Source organism: Macadamia integrifolia, chromosome 3, assembly GCF_013358625.1.
Source record: "Macadamia integrifolia cultivar HAES 741 chromosome 3, SCU_Mint_v3, whole genome shotgun sequence".
Classification (NCBI taxonomy): Eukaryota; Viridiplantae; Streptophyta; class Magnoliopsida; order Proteales; family Proteaceae; genus Macadamia; species Macadamia integrifolia.
In genome coordinates this window covers 37,338,935-37,353,952 of record NC_056559.1, presented here as the reverse complement: position 1 = coordinate 37,353,952, position 15,018 = coordinate 37,338,935, and the positions used below count along the sequence as shown (strand labels likewise).

The window sequence follows — 15,018 nt, the reverse complement described above, 5'->3', positions numbered from 1 at the left end:
TAGAGTGACGTCTAACTATTGGCAAGTGGCAACTGGCGCCAGTTATATTTAACGTGCCAAAGTTTAATGCCGTTATAACTGTTTTAACCCTCTCTCCCCTCTTGAGGCTCCGAACCCTCGCTAAGGAAAAGAACGAGAAGAAATGAAAGAGAGGTTGGAGAGAGAGAGATTTTGGGAGATTAGCTAAAGGATCTTCGATCTCCTCAAGAGGGTTTACGGAGAGAGAGAGAGAGAGAAAGAGATGGGAACAGAGAGGGAGGAGATGGAGAGGGAAACAACAGGAGAAGACATGGCGAAGAGGACGGATGATGGATCTAACGCCGCCGTCGGCGAAGAAAGGTGGTGGAGCAAAGGATGGAATGTGGTATTGAAGATCAAGGAGAAGATCAAGGAGTGGTTGGAGGATGTAGTTGTGCCGCGGTGGAAGAATTTCATTCGCCAATTCAACAAGAATCAGGTAGGAGGTGGAGGTGGAGGTGGAGGCAGTTGTGGTGGTGGTGGTGGAGTAGGGTTGAACAATAAGGGAAAATTCCAATACGATCCATTGAGTTATGCGCTCAATTTCGATGAAGGGCCAGGGCAAAGCGATGAACCGGACAATGACCGCCTTTATCGTGACTTCTCCTGCCGCTATGCTTCCATTCCCATCTCTGCTATGTCCTCCATGGATCTTGGCAGAGACGGCCCTTCCTTCTCTTTAAGATGATTCAAGCTCCATCAATCATTCCTTGCTTCTGTGAAGGAAGAGAGAGAGAAGTACTGTAGACCGTTTTCCGATTGGAAGCGCATCCGTTGGGGAATTCAGAGAGCGCCGGAGGAGGCGATCCGCTCCCCGTTGCAATAGCTGGGGCGAGACCGCGAGAGTCGTCCTCTAAATGCGTAGCACCTTCGTTAAACTTTTCTAAGAAGTCGACCATGTGGAGGCGAGGGGGACGAGGAAAGAGTTGGAAATTGAAATATATTGGAATATGATTTTCCGGTTCTTAATTATTTTTTCTTTAATTTATTATTATTATTATTATTATTGAGGACGTGCATAAGAATCAGCACAGTGACTTCGTGGGCTTTTTCTCTCTCTAACTTTCTTTCTCAAAATTGATCAATATTTATTCCATGGCTTGGATACCTCATGTAACTTTTTTTTCTATTACAATCTAATTACTCACACTCCTATCAAAAAAAAAATCTAATTACTTACACACACCGGGGGTACCTCCCACACTCCTTACGTCTACGCTACAAGCAGGGATTGCAACCAGTGCGCTATGCACTGGATCCACTATATGTAAAGATGTAAATGGATAGTTGAAATCCAAATTCAAATTCACATCCCTATTCGTTTAGGGGTATGGTATCTGCATTCGATTAAAGGGTATCTGGGTTAAAATCTAAATTATCCGAAAAATAATTATTTGATCCTATTAAATAATCAATTAATGATTTTAAGAGTTCTTAAAGTTTAAACAGGTTTTAGAGAATGAGGAAAAGAGTTAAAACAACTTAGAAAAATGGATTAAAAGCAAATTATATTCATTGGGAGGAGGAAGGTCCTGATTACACATGTTAGAGAGTAAACAGATAGTTGAAAATTCGAATTCGATTTGCATCCGTATTCGTTTAGGGGTATTTGTATCTGATCAGGAAATATCCGAATCCAAATACACCGATCTAAATTTGATTCATATCCGATCTGTTTACATCTTTGTAACTTCGTTCAAGAAGAAGGAGAAAAGAGAGGTGCTAATTTTTATCGTGCAAGATCCATATTGGCTAGATAGGGACCAACAAGGATCAGAAAAGGGAATCCAAAAGGGCTACCCAACAAGGGCAAGTAATGGTGCCCACTAGACCACATTGTTGTTAGAGATGTAGTCTCTTGATTGGGCTACTAGGATAGTTTAGAGGATATATTTTGTCTTTTATCCCTTTTTTTTTTCTTCTCTATTGTTAGAGAGGTCCGTGGTGCTTCTATTCTGGGAGTTTCCCCAACTCTGGATTTCTGATCGTTGTTATGTCTTGTAAAGCATTCTTATGGGGGGAGGAATTTTTCCTCTCTTGATTTTTTCTAGTGAAATTTAGATTTCGATTAAAAGAAAAAACCAACTTAATATTATATCAATAAGGGTGTGGGATAGTATTAAAAAAGAGCCCTTAAAAGAAACGTTTGATACAAACTCAAGAGAAAGTAAATCATAAGACTGATTTGATATATGGATGAATGACTAACATAATTGATATACGTTTTGAAGATATAGATTCAATTTATGTCAAAGAATTTGTAGGAGATTATTGTAGATGATCACAATATGATGAAGCCTAAATTTTTTTTAAGGATTTTACAAGCAATCAATTATCATGGTGTTCACTCAAGTTAGACAGGTATACCACAATCTGGTATTTTAAACTTCCAAAAGTCCCTTGCATGCGTGTTCTTGAAATATTTGTATATCAAGGGTGGAAATGATCAACCATAAAGTGTAACCTTAAATGAGAAGCTAGCCATCTAATGCCATATCCAAAATGCACCTTGGGCTTACCTTGACAATTATTAAATTATCCCTCCCTAAACCCCAAAAGAAAAAAGAAACAAAAATACGAAACTATATATTTCATAAATCAAAATTGGCTTTTGCAAAAAGAATTAATAGATAATTTTTATACTAATAAATAAAAAAAAAAAATTTTTTTGACAAATCTTTTCAAACTAGCAATTGTAAGTACACATACACTTTTATAATTGTCGAGTCACTGGCAACGAAACATTAGTCACTAAGATTGCCTCAACGTATATGAGGTATTTTCATGGATGGACTTTATAGACCTTATGCTTATTGACCATAAAAAAATTGGTCCTCATGTCTCCCATGGTCCGAGCAATTTTGACTTATCTCCCCCCAAACCCATCACAATCCAATTAATATATATATATATATATATATATATGTTGTGGTCAAGCCAAGGATTACAATGTGACTCATCCAAATGATCATTTGCAAACTAGTCCACTTATCCAATAGACCAAATAACAATTGTACCATTTAATTAATTCCATAAGTCACAAATACACATGTTATATACCACAAAATAAAATGAAAATTTTTAATAATAATGTTATAAAATAATACAAAGAAAAGTGTATTAGACCACACAATTTCAACATGTAGGAGGGTCAAACTATGTCCCTTTCCAGACCCCATTTTTTAGCTGCTTGCCCGCACTACAAACTCCCACCTCGATCAATTTAAGTTCCTTATTAATTTTTCTTAACAGTCTCTTATTAGTCCGCTCACTTTTAGAGAAAAAGAAAAATTCAAAAAACCTTTTTTTTTTTTTTGATAAATTTATCCTTACTGAAAACCATTGTTGAACTGGTGCGGATCGACTAGGTATCGATATAAACTTCAATCTTTAGCATTTTGATCAATCCAATATCGATATTTGAAACCATAGGCATAATACAGAGTATCAAAGGGCCGAATGCAAACACGAGGGAACCCAAATCTCAAATTTTTAAGACTCACTTATCCACACCGAAATAGGCTAAGAAAATATTTCCGGTCCTAAAATTGAGTGACAAATTCTACATCGAATGTTAGGGTTGCAAACAGGCCATGCTGGGAAATTATGGGTTCGAGCCAGGTGGCCCAGATTCAGGCTTACAATTCCCAACCCTAGCCCGCCCAAGTCCAGAAATTTTTGATGAGGCATCAAATTTGACAGGTAACTTACCAAGAGCGCTTACCAAAAATACAAAGTGTGAAAAAAAAAATTCTCATTTAGGAAAAAATCTCCATAATGGGCACAATCTAGTTTTGTTTAGTCGCGTGGAAGAGTAATATGATAGATCTAATTATTGCTTTTGTAAGAAAGGACTAAGTCATGTGTCAAATTTCAACCTCAAATTTAATCATTTATCCTTCCATCTATTGTCATATCCTCTTTTGTACATTCATGCATGCCTACCTTTTTTTTTAATAACTAACAATGGGTATCTAGGCCAAAACCATTCCCACGGGTCCATACTAACCCCACAACCGCATGAACCAGATCATATCAGGGTTGGATGAGAACCATTCAACTTTTATTAAAAGCAGTGATGAGCATTAAACACTCCCGTGTGAGTGACCCCGAGGAGGTAAGAGGAGTCAAACTCAGAAGCACACGTTTCAAAGATTGATTGAACCTTAAAAATTTGGAGCTTGAAGTAAAATTCTTAAGTGGATCCATTTTGGGGGATCAATATTAATATTATCCATTAGAATAATTATGTTGGACCCAATAAATGAAATTTCAACCAAGCTCCGTTCAGAAAATACCCAGTTGGTAATATATTTATATGTACGATTACTATTTATAGATCTCAAACTGCCAATTAAAAATAGGTCTAGATGCCCATTAAAGAGATTCCTCACCCAAAATCACTTGAGATGGTTTACGCGGTCTTCTCAAGTCTGGATATGACTGCTAAAATGGACAAGTGAAATGGTTCCATGTGTAGAAGCCAACTAGTTAAAATCTTAATCTTCTACTTCACACACAACTATCTATCACTTGGATTCATCAGTTGTTTGTTTACACTAAATTATGATATGCACATCATGCAACCATTAGAAGATATGCAAAATGGAGATTGTGAAGTGATTCCTCGCTCTATGAACTTCCTGCTTCACTACATGCAGCTTCCAGTAGTAGAGGTATTGGCATACTTCAAGTGTGGTTATGACATTCATCGATGCCCACTAGGTAACCACAATAGACTTTCAGCTCTGTGCATCAGTTCAAGCATTGGTGCACGGTACGGTAGTGGCATTAGTAGCATCCTTAAGAGCAGGAGCATCATAAACATCAGTAGCAGGCTCAGGCACAGGCTCTGAAGGAGTTTTACGTGCCAGTACTTCCCGAGTTGATAATTTTTTCTCAGATTTTATTTCCAGCAGAATTTTATCTAAGATCCAGGGAAAGCTCAGGTAGTTGACACCATCCTGACAATAATCCGGGTGGTAACTCACATGATACCATGCAGATGCCATCTTCTTATGCTCATGCTCCTTGCAGCTACTACGGAACCATCCTTTGGCCTCTTTATGTAGACTTCCGACTGAGATCAAAATTCGGTCCTTCATTTCCCCGTATCTCCTTTTATCCCGCTGCAAAAATGCTGAACGGTTCCGTAAATTACCCGTCAGTATCTCATCTTCACTTTCAGCCCCATAATAATTCATTAGAGCACTTAACTTGTCCGCATATAACTTTTTATGACCTCCAGCAATTTCTAGAAAATCTTCATATCCTTCCACTTCAAGATCATGGTCGTAAAAAGATTGAGTGACCTTTTCTGAGCGGACAACATTGAGCTCATGATTGTGTGTTGAATCATGAGTGGCACGGTAGAGCTTCCCTAATATTCCACGGGAAATGTACATGGGCCTATCTCCCCTCTCCAGAAAGTCAGGGTACTCCTTTGGTTTCAGTACTCTTGGCATCTCTGCAGGTGCACCTGTCTTTGCAAAGTCCACGGCCATGGAGTGAAGGGTTGCCAACTGAAGGCATTTGGGACTCCGGGCTTTAGCTGGATCACGGTCTGCATGAATTAGATGTGCAGTTGAGATGACACCAAGAGTGTCATTGATCATGTAATCAACAAAGAATCTCTGAATTTCCTGCCAAATTTGGTAAAATAGGGGTAAGACAGAAAGGTGGAGCTATACCATGCAACAAGAATCTCATCTAGATTCCCCAAATAATAGAAACTACATTCCAGTTCAACATTACCTCCAAGGTCACCTCATGATCCATGAGACGTGGCCTCCGTGCAATGTAGTCCATTGGTGCATCCGCTTTTGATGGGATGAGATTTTCGTCCCAGCATACAAAATATAGGTCACCATCAAGATCACCACCAGAGCATTCATTTGGATGAGGCCTGTGGATACATCATTAATAAACAGAAACCTTAGCTACTATTTTACAATGTCACATACATGGTTTAAAAATAATTAGGGAGAGATCCAACAATTCCCCCTTCCCAATCTCTTAGTGATTTTCCAAACAATTAGTGTCATAGGGTCCAACACAGAGACCATGCATAGTAATTAGATTTTGAAATAGTTTGTTTTGGAAAAGGATCATATACCAGAAATTAAACTGATCAAGGACTACATTAAGAATCAAAATGACAGCTCTATAAACAACCATATTTAGTGCCTAGAAAACCACAATGGAGTCAAACTACACTGGGATCAGTTTCATACAACTACATGATCACCAAGAGTTCAAACTTATGGAAGAACTTACATATATGTGATTGAGGAGACATTGGATAAGCAGTTTGAAATCAGAGAAAATAAAAGATCCTTCTGTACAGGGTTACCACCATCCACATGATGCAGATATTCAGCAATATACCATTCATCCCGGAGACATTGGATAAGCAGTTTGCAATCAGAGAAAATAAAAGATCCTTCTGTACAGGGTTACCACCATCCACATGATGCAGATATTCAGCAATACACCATTCATCCCGTTCCCCAACCCCTCCCCCCCCCCCCCCCAAAAAAAAAAAAAGGGAAAAGAAAAGATCAACCTTCCAACCTTGTTTTGGGTGACTGACCACCTAATAATTTCTTGGCTGCAGAGATCACATGATCTGATTATTTGTGTTAGCGTGGGATGCTCCCTCATCTTATCTTATATTGTCATTTACTAAGTATTCTTATCCAAGTTTCTATGATAGTTTTAGTTTCCTAATGTAATTAGGTTAGTGTTTCCTATTGCAATTAGATTTCCTATTTCTGGAATGATTGGGACAAGTATTAGTGTAAGATTAGTGGCCGGCGATAGAGATTCACATATTACTCCCTCTTCTCCATTCTCTTCTTGTATTCTGGTTATCCATTACTGAGTAGCTTACAATTTGGAATAAGAATCTTGGTGGGACTAATCAGATGTTCTATGTGAATGCATAGCTAGTGCGGTGGCCAGCCCATAAATTAATGTGAAAGAGTACAGTTAGAAGTCAGAACCCTATTTAGCTGAGATTTTCGGATAGAGCCTATTGGAGAGCACGGGTCCATATGGCCGACCCTATTTACTGAGATTCTCCTGTCTTTCTGGGCTGTGTTCTCTCTCCTCTTACTTTGCAACTTTCCTCTTTCATCTCTCTCTCTTCATATTGCTTTTTTCATCATTCATCTATCATTGTTGTTAATATGTCTGGATCCATGTAGCCAACCTCATTAAGTTGGGATAAGGCTCAGTTTGTTATTGTTGTAGTACAGTTAGAACCCGATTTTTGTCCATCCATTAGTCAAACCAGATGGCTTCTGGGACAAAACCAAAAAATAAATAAATAAATAAATAGAAAATCAAGAGGTGATTTGGAAACAGTTATATACCTTTCTCCTTTCTGAGGGAAGACAAGACAATCAACCAAACCCTTCTCTTCTAATGCCTCTTCATAGACAGCCTGTAGTACTCTGATATCACCAGGGTGGAGGCAAGGGTTTTTTGTAACTACTACTCTCCCCATTACTATAGATGTTTTTGTCTGGCGCACTTTCTGAAAGAAACCATGATCATCAGACCGCTTCTCTGCCTCTGTCATGGTGACTCGGACATAAACTTGCCCATAGTCTAACATGCCAGTCTCATCCAAACATCCCATTAGGATCCTGCCCTTCGGGACGAATATCCGGCACTTGCTTCTTAAATCAGACAACTGGTGTTCACGATGAGCTATCAGCATCATTGAGAGGAAAGGCTCCACACTTGGTTCATAACCATTTAGCAACATTTCTGTAAGAACAGTGTTACAATCTTTACCCATGCATGCCAAAGAACCCAAAGCAGCCTCCCTATTTGTTAACATTTCATCCAGAAGGCGGATCTGTTCATGTTGCATTTTCTCAAACTTTTCATCCTCAATTCCCAATGTAGACAACAGGGAAATGATCTCTCGGTTCAAATAGCATGGCATAGACTCACTCCAACTGGTGATATTCAGCATTCTATCTTCTGAATGAAACTTTGACATACTCAACCTCAAAGATAGCTTCCGGAAAGAACTACGATCAACAGCTATAACACCTTTATAGCCACCATATCTAATTTGGAAAGCTGAAGGAGTACGCCCCTGCTCCAGTCCACACTCCAAAGCAATTTCTTTGCCAAAGGAAAGAGAAACTTTTCCAATTCCATCTGAAAAGCAGTGCTGGATACCATCGGTTGTAACTTCAATATCAGGAATAATCTCAACATCTTGTGGTGACACATTCAATGTTTCTTTAGAAGAACTGAATAACTGACCCATTCTAGCAGCACATTTTGACACACTGCGGATCCTGTTGAAATTACCCATCCATTCCCTAATGTCTTCTGCTCTAAGAGAATCATTGGAAGCAAACATCCAAACTGAATTTGAACGGAGTTGGCTTGCAGAGAAGGCGAGAAACTCAAATCTCTTAGACCCAATCTTAATCCCATCTCGAAGTATCGAAAGTACCCGATGATATATTCTAGTTCTATAGGGCTTTGAAAAAATACCTTGCTCAATAATTGCTGAAATGGCATCAGAAGGTAGCTTTGTCCAATCTTCTTCAACAAAAGTAACTCTCACAAAGTTAGAAGCATATGCAGCATAATGCCTAACAACATAATTGGAATTTTCAAGCTCAGGCCCCATGCAGTAAATCTTTGAAGGGGTAATGAAGACTCTATGACAACTCATTATATGATCCTTTCTTAGCTTGCTCTGGGATGATGATATACTTTTCCGCTTTCTCCTTGAGCTACTTAGCTGGCTCTGAATAAATGACATGGGCTCAAAACATGTAGACAACTTCTTATGCAACTCCTGAAGAATCATATCAGCTGTCTCTGTTGTTAATTCACTTAGAAGATCAATTAGTTCAGCATCCACGGATTTAAGACTAATTTTGTTTGTATGAATGAGGGAATTGAGCTGGAAAATGATTTCATATGCTAACTTTGAATCTTCTTGGCAATTTATGAGTGGAACAAGCTCAGATTTGCAATCCAACTGATCCTCTTGCTCCAAAATGAGATTCCCCACCTCTTCTCTATAACATGGGAAACTGGAAAGAATATCTGAAGTTAATAATCCTTCCTTGAGGTCCCAACAGAGTGATGATGATTGCCCAATGGACTTTAAAACTGAAAAATCTGTAGTCCGAACCCAAACAAATTCAAAATTTTCCTTGCATATATGGTACCGGTCATTGCTAAACTTTGAAGCCAAAGTAGGTCCATAGATTTTCTGGTAGATCTTTGGAGCATATCTAAGCTGTGAAATTACAGTTACAGAATAAGATAAATTCATCTAAAGGATGGTTTAACATGCTGACACTGATGATGTATATAGGTAGCACCAAGATTAAGGGAAAACAAATAAATAAATAAAAATGAAGATGAGTCCTCAATTGTCGACCCTCATGCGTGTTGGATTGAAGCACAGCATTTCTTCATAGATTTTCATTTGTGCAGAATGACATTGACGCAGAATTCCAGCAAGAAGAGAAGAAAAGAGGCTATTGTTTTGGGTTTAGTGTTCAGTTTTAAAGGCCAATCTGAACCAATGGTTCAGTATTGGTTCAAGTTAGACTCAACTTTAGGTGTCCAATGGGTTATAGAGGTCATGGGCTTAGTACATTTGAGTTTTCTACTGTAATAGGCCAATTTTATAAGCCCAAATATGAGGGATTTAAGGCCTATACGAAATTAGATGTTTAGTTTCTATTTTGAGAAAACCTAAGTTGTAACTTGTAAGGGACTACCTAAGCCAGGCATGGGTGGGTCCCTATGTTGTTTATTTTCTAAACCCTAAGGTTTATGCATATAATTTTCGGTGAGATGCAGAGTGCTCTTGTGAGATGCACCGCAGCTTTGCTGGGATGCCAAGATGGACTGGTGAAATGCTGGTCAAGATATAGGTGAGAAGCCTAATCCATATCCTTCTTTTCCTATCTTTTTCTTCTTCATTCAATCAAAGGTCAGATCTCTACTTTCTCTCCATCCTGCAAACCTTAGTTTCCCTGTTATACTTTGTCATCTGAAGTTATTATGCTGATTGCTAACTACCAGTAGTTTTCTTCAAAGATTCAGATCAAGTTCTAGTGCTGGTTTAGCAAACAACTCTTTCCATCAATTTGAAGTTTTATTGGAAGTTCACTGTTAATTTCTGGATGCTGTTATAACATGGTTTCCATCCTTACTTACTATTTCTCTGCATGTTGCTAATTCTGATTCGCTTGTCATTTCTGTCTCCTTAGTTACTAAATCTACTCTATGTTTCTAAGTTGGATCACACTTGCTATTTCTGGTTCTTAGTTGCTATTTCTATAAATGACTAAATTGTGGTTTCTGTTCATCTACTTACTAATTCTGTGATTTCCTTATAATTCTGGATCTGACCCTATAATAACATCAGAATATGAATCGCTGGACTATTCCTCACCCCATCTAGACCACTTGACCTAAACTTGGACCAGATCTTATTCTTATTGGATTGGTTATTATTTTTCTCCAGTTTTGGACCTAATTCCTTACCTGCAGTGCTAGATTCTGTCTTGGTTTCTAGTCTCAGCCTTTATGTGATTACATAGACATTAGACATTTATCAAAAACAATATTTCTAACCCCGAATTAATGCTCGAGAAAATCACCTTAAAGCAAAGCCCTAAGATGTTCATATCCCATAGTTCGTAGGCACAGACAGCCTGCTAAAGATACCCGCTAAATTAGTTCAAATAAGGCTGTAATCACATATTGAGACACGTAAATTTCCCATTTTTTCCTTACTCTACACTAGATTTGAGTTATCATATCTAAGTTCTTAGTTCTGAAAACCTTTAAGGTCCTATTTTCATTGGTTGGTAGTCCAATAGGCATCAAGGTTTTGGAGCCATCGACTCCATGCTTGGTGCTCCAACTGCCACAGATCATTCTTCACACTTTTGAGCACTGAATAAGAATATTGACTGGCAAGATCCTAAGTGGGGGAAAAAAAACGTTACACATGAATACAGTTATTTTTGCTTTTATGGCATACGTTGGGCTTTATCTTCATTCAACGGGAATTCTCATTGAGGAATAATGTACTCTAATTTTATTATTCATCAGTTTCAGAAAAGGAACTTGAGTCCAAGAATCTTCTTTTGACCAGTGCTGCAGCTTTTTGACCTCCGATTATGGCACATAACGACTCTGTCCACCCCATCATAATGTTTCAAAATGGTATGACCCAAATCAGGTTAGAGTTGGGTATGGTACCCTCCCTGATGCAGCACCGAAGGTCTATTCTAGGAGGAAGAATAAGGTCGACCCAAGTGGCTGAATGGGTCGACCAGATCTGGTCCATTATGGCCCACGATTTGGGCTAGTGATGGGGGTTATTAGATTGTTAATTAGTTTCTAATTTCAGTCCTTTAATTAGTTTCTAATTCCTGCTTTTAGATAGTTTCTAATTTTAGTTGTTTACAATTTTCAGTTTTAGTAACTACATGTTAGTAGTTTAGTAACTCAATTTTAAGAAGCTTTTGAGTTTCTATTTTTTGTAAGCACTTCCCCCATCATTATAAATAAAGGAGAGGGCTCCCAATAAGCCCACAATTTTTATGAATGAAAAAGGAATGCTTCTGCGTTTTTCTCTCTGAGTGTGCTTTGTGTTTTATCAAAGTGTGGGATTGGTGTTTGATCCAATTGACTCCTTGCGGCGGGAAGTCCAAGAGGTCCTTTCAAGTTTATTTATTCTTCTTCTCAAGCTATTTACAAGGTCCATCGATTCACGTAAGAGGTCTAACTGGATTCTCAATTTCTGGGTTTGTAATCTCAGTTTTCTCCCGTCACCCTTCTCTGTTCTGGGAGTTACAGCCATCCGATGGCCATGGATTTTTGATCGAGTGTTGGACTCCTCTAGAAGAGGAATCGATCCTAGTCTGAGCTTGATCAGACCAGGGATTTGGGAGATCTGAGAAATCTCCTGTTCTGGCCGATTGGTTTTCTGCCCAGATCTGGCCAGAACTGTTGGGGTTGTTTGTTCTGAGTTTGAGCCTTACTTTGGTTATTGTTTTCCTATCATTCTGTCCCTGAATTTTCTGGTTATCATCAGCTACTAATTGTTAGAATTTTGAGATCGATAGGACTGATATCTGATTAGTTATTTCAGTCTTGTTAGTATTCTATTGTTCATATGTTGGAGATGGTTTGGTTGTTCTTTGGTTTAAAAGTTCCTGCTGTTTGTGTCTAGTTTGAGTTTTCATAACTAGTCCTACATTACTCCCCGCCCATTTCACCCCATAGGTACCTGTTCTGGTTACCTTGTAAAACTAATTAGCTGCATGCATGTTCACTGGGGAAGGCCAGTTAAGGTTTGGCAATACTTTTGAAAGGGTCAGTTATTCACGACACCTACCCCATGACCGCCCAATCCTATCCCTCACATCACACACAACTGGAAACATGATTCTGCACAAGCCCAGCCTAAATAATACCAATTGGGGTAACTATTATTTTTTTAATCTCCTTAACAGAATGGGAAAAATCTAATCTGTAAAACCAGAACCCCTTGTTTAACCCAAAGTACAAGTGCAAGAAACAAACACAACACTGACATGGGTCTGAGTATATAAGTATGAGTCAGCTCCTTCAACTAGGTAGATCCTCCCCCAGGGTTCAAGAGCTTGGAATTGGGAGCAGAATTGGGACCCGAATCGGTCGCCATCGATTCTGATCCCATTTCTTTACATATCAGCCAAAATCGGTGAAGGAAACCCTAAAAGCGGCCATAAGTCATCCTAGAATTGGCTTCCATACCATTCCAGATCGGCCAATCTGATTCTGATTCCTCAAACTCTGCTAACATGGATATGAGCTTGTATGGTATGTTGTTTGTTGTTTATTCCAGTTGCCAAATCATTTATGTCCATGCCTTCCTAATCTTAGGCATTGGCTCTTGGTTACATCTTCCAAGTGCATAATGCATTCTTTCATTTCTATATATTTTCCATATTTGATATTAGTGAAGGATGCACCTAAATTACTAGCTTGCCTGCTTAGTCATCATAGGATATTGCAACATGTGATGGGCCCACATATCTAATTGGCTAATCCATTATAGCTGAGTCTCAATATCCTATCAAATGGATCCGACATCCAGGGACATATTCATGACTGTCACCCATAGCTAAACCATGCAAAATAACATCGAATGGCTCACAATTTCTGTCCAAGTAGTCACATGTTCCAGCATCATGTATCACATAATTAATTCTATTTTCAATGTGGTTAGTAAATGCTGCTTATGAGAAAAACAAAACCTTGAATCTTAGGCTCAATAAAATTGAAACATATGGAGATCATCAAATATAAGCAATCAAAGCATAATCCATCTTAAAAATATAAATAAATAAAGAGAGAAGAAGAAGAATCCATCTTTAATGCAAATAATGTGCTACATTGCGTGTTGAGATCAATTCTGTACTTCAAAAAAAATTCTTTCTATTTTTTCCTTTTTCTGGTACTCCAAGGTACAAAAGCTTACATAACATTCTATTTGTTCTTATAATATTATGTCTAGTTGGAATAACTCATTATAAAAAAGAGGCCAGGGAGGGAGGGCATAGAGATTTACCAATCATCTCACAAATTAGTAGCAGTAACGAAGGTATATCTTTCCACCGTATGGTTGGAAGTTATGAGATTAATCTCAGATTTGATGCAAATGGTTTTGAGACCAGTCCAGTCTGAGTTTATTCGCCCGAACTTTTGCAATCAAGCCTGGACCAAAGACTTCAATGGTGTTGGAGGCAAACCCAACTTCAGTGAATGTTCCATACTCTCCTCCCTTTTTCTTGCTTCTGCTCTTTACAGAAGCCTTAACTCGACTAGGGGCTTAATCTGTCACTTCTTTAGTAGGGCGCCCAACGGATTCCCACTATAGCTACCATTTGGCAACTTCGTGAATTCTTAAGTTATTTTTTATGAAATAAATAGCAAAAGTCCATATCGCCTCTAACATCTGGGAGTAACTCCCATCTAGTTTATGGATCCTAGAAACAACTGAAACAACAAAATGAAATTTAGGCCTACTGTGGCCATGATGGTGTGCAATTGGTTTTTGGTAGTATGTAGGATATACTTAGAAGTTTTCTTATTCTACAAGAACTTTAATTTTTCATACGGGAAACCTAATACTAGTAAATTAATTAAGAAATTCCAAAAACAAAGGAGGATAATTTTTTAAATTGATCTCGACAAAGAAATTGTCAGCAAAATATAACAAACCCAGTGAGATATCACATATATTTCATACAAAAACCAATCCAGACGAAAATTACAAGCAAAATTGCAATCTAATGAACAAAAATACCTCCACGAGAAGTGCATTTGGTTCTTTTCCTCCCAAACGATACCCAGAGGAAGCCATAATATCCCCAAACTGAACCTCTAACCTGTAACATTCCACGCCCTCAACAACCCAAAACTCAATCTTCCCCCTTTCTGGCATAATCTCCGCTTTGACACCCTTCCAAGACTCGAGAACATTCATACGATGCTCACCAACCAAGTAACCCACATGTAAAACCCCATTCTTAACTCGATTCCGGGATTCTACCGGACGAATAATGATCTCTTCAACAGACGGTGATATCTCCAAGTGGGTACCTTTGAAAACAAGTTTATGTTGCTCGGATATGAGATTAATAGTGTTTTTCGCATCAATAGTCTCGAATTGAACTCTACCAAAACCTCTCGACTTCCAGTTCTTTCGCTCTGTTGCAATCTCACATGCGTACACAGAGCCCTTGCCGAGAATAGCCTCGAAGAAATCGAAGAGATCTTTAGCCAAGGCTGTCAAGGGGATCTTCGAAACCCTTACTGTGGCTCTACCAACAGCCATAGCTGTGAGCACAGAGGGACACTGTAAGAGACGAAGACCGTTGTTTTGTGAGTTTGTTTTTTCGCGCTTCGAAAATGTTCACTTGGCCGTGCTTGTGTAGTGAG

At 38.6% G+C, this 15,018-nt stretch overlaps 2 protein-coding genes across 2 annotated transcripts; one reads left to right on the top strand and one right to left on the bottom strand.

Moving 5' to 3' along the window:
- The first annotated feature begins 11 nt into the window (after positions 1-11).
- Positions 12-1,126, top strand: LOC122074777. Its single transcript, XM_042639741.1, has one exon. It carries the CDS (start codon positions 242-244, stop codon positions 704-706), a length of 465 nt encoding a protein of 154 aa, XP_042495675.1. The 5' UTR covers positions 12-241; the 3' UTR covers positions 707-1,126.
- A 3,346-nt stretch (positions 1,127-4,472) lies between these two features.
- On the bottom strand, positions 4,473-14,997 carry LOC122074115 (RNA-dependent RNA polymerase 2). The gene is made up of 4 exons (XM_042638959.1): positions 14,384-14,997; positions 7,395-9,301; positions 5,773-5,923; positions 4,473-5,660 (listed from the first exon to the last, which is right to left on the bottom strand). The coding sequence occupies exons 1-4, from the start codon at positions 14,912-14,914 to the stop codon at positions 4,779-4,781; spliced, it is 3,471 nt and encodes a 1,156-aa protein (XP_042494893.1). The 5' UTR covers positions 14,915-14,997; the 3' UTR covers positions 4,473-4,778.
- Between the last annotated feature and the right edge of the window lie 21 nt (positions 14,998-15,018).

Excerpts from the sequence above, each read along its gene's own strand:
- LOC122074115 (XM_042638959.1), bottom strand. The coding sequence starts at position 14,914 with ATGGCTGTTGGTAGAGCCACAGTAAGGGTTTCGAAGATCCCCTTGACA. Across the intron at positions 5,924-7,394 it reads TTCCCTCAGAAAGGAGAAAG|GCCTCATCCAAATGAATGCT; the intron begins GTATATAACTGT and ends ATGTATCCACAG. Across the intron at positions 5,661-5,772 it reads ATCATGAGGTGACCTTGGAG|GAAATTCAGAGATTCTTTGT; the intron begins GTAATGTTGAAC and ends CAAATTTGGCAG.
- LOC122074777 (XM_042639741.1), top strand. The coding sequence starts at position 242 with ATGGGAACAGAGAGGGAGGAGATGGAGAGGGAAACAACAGGAGAAGAC.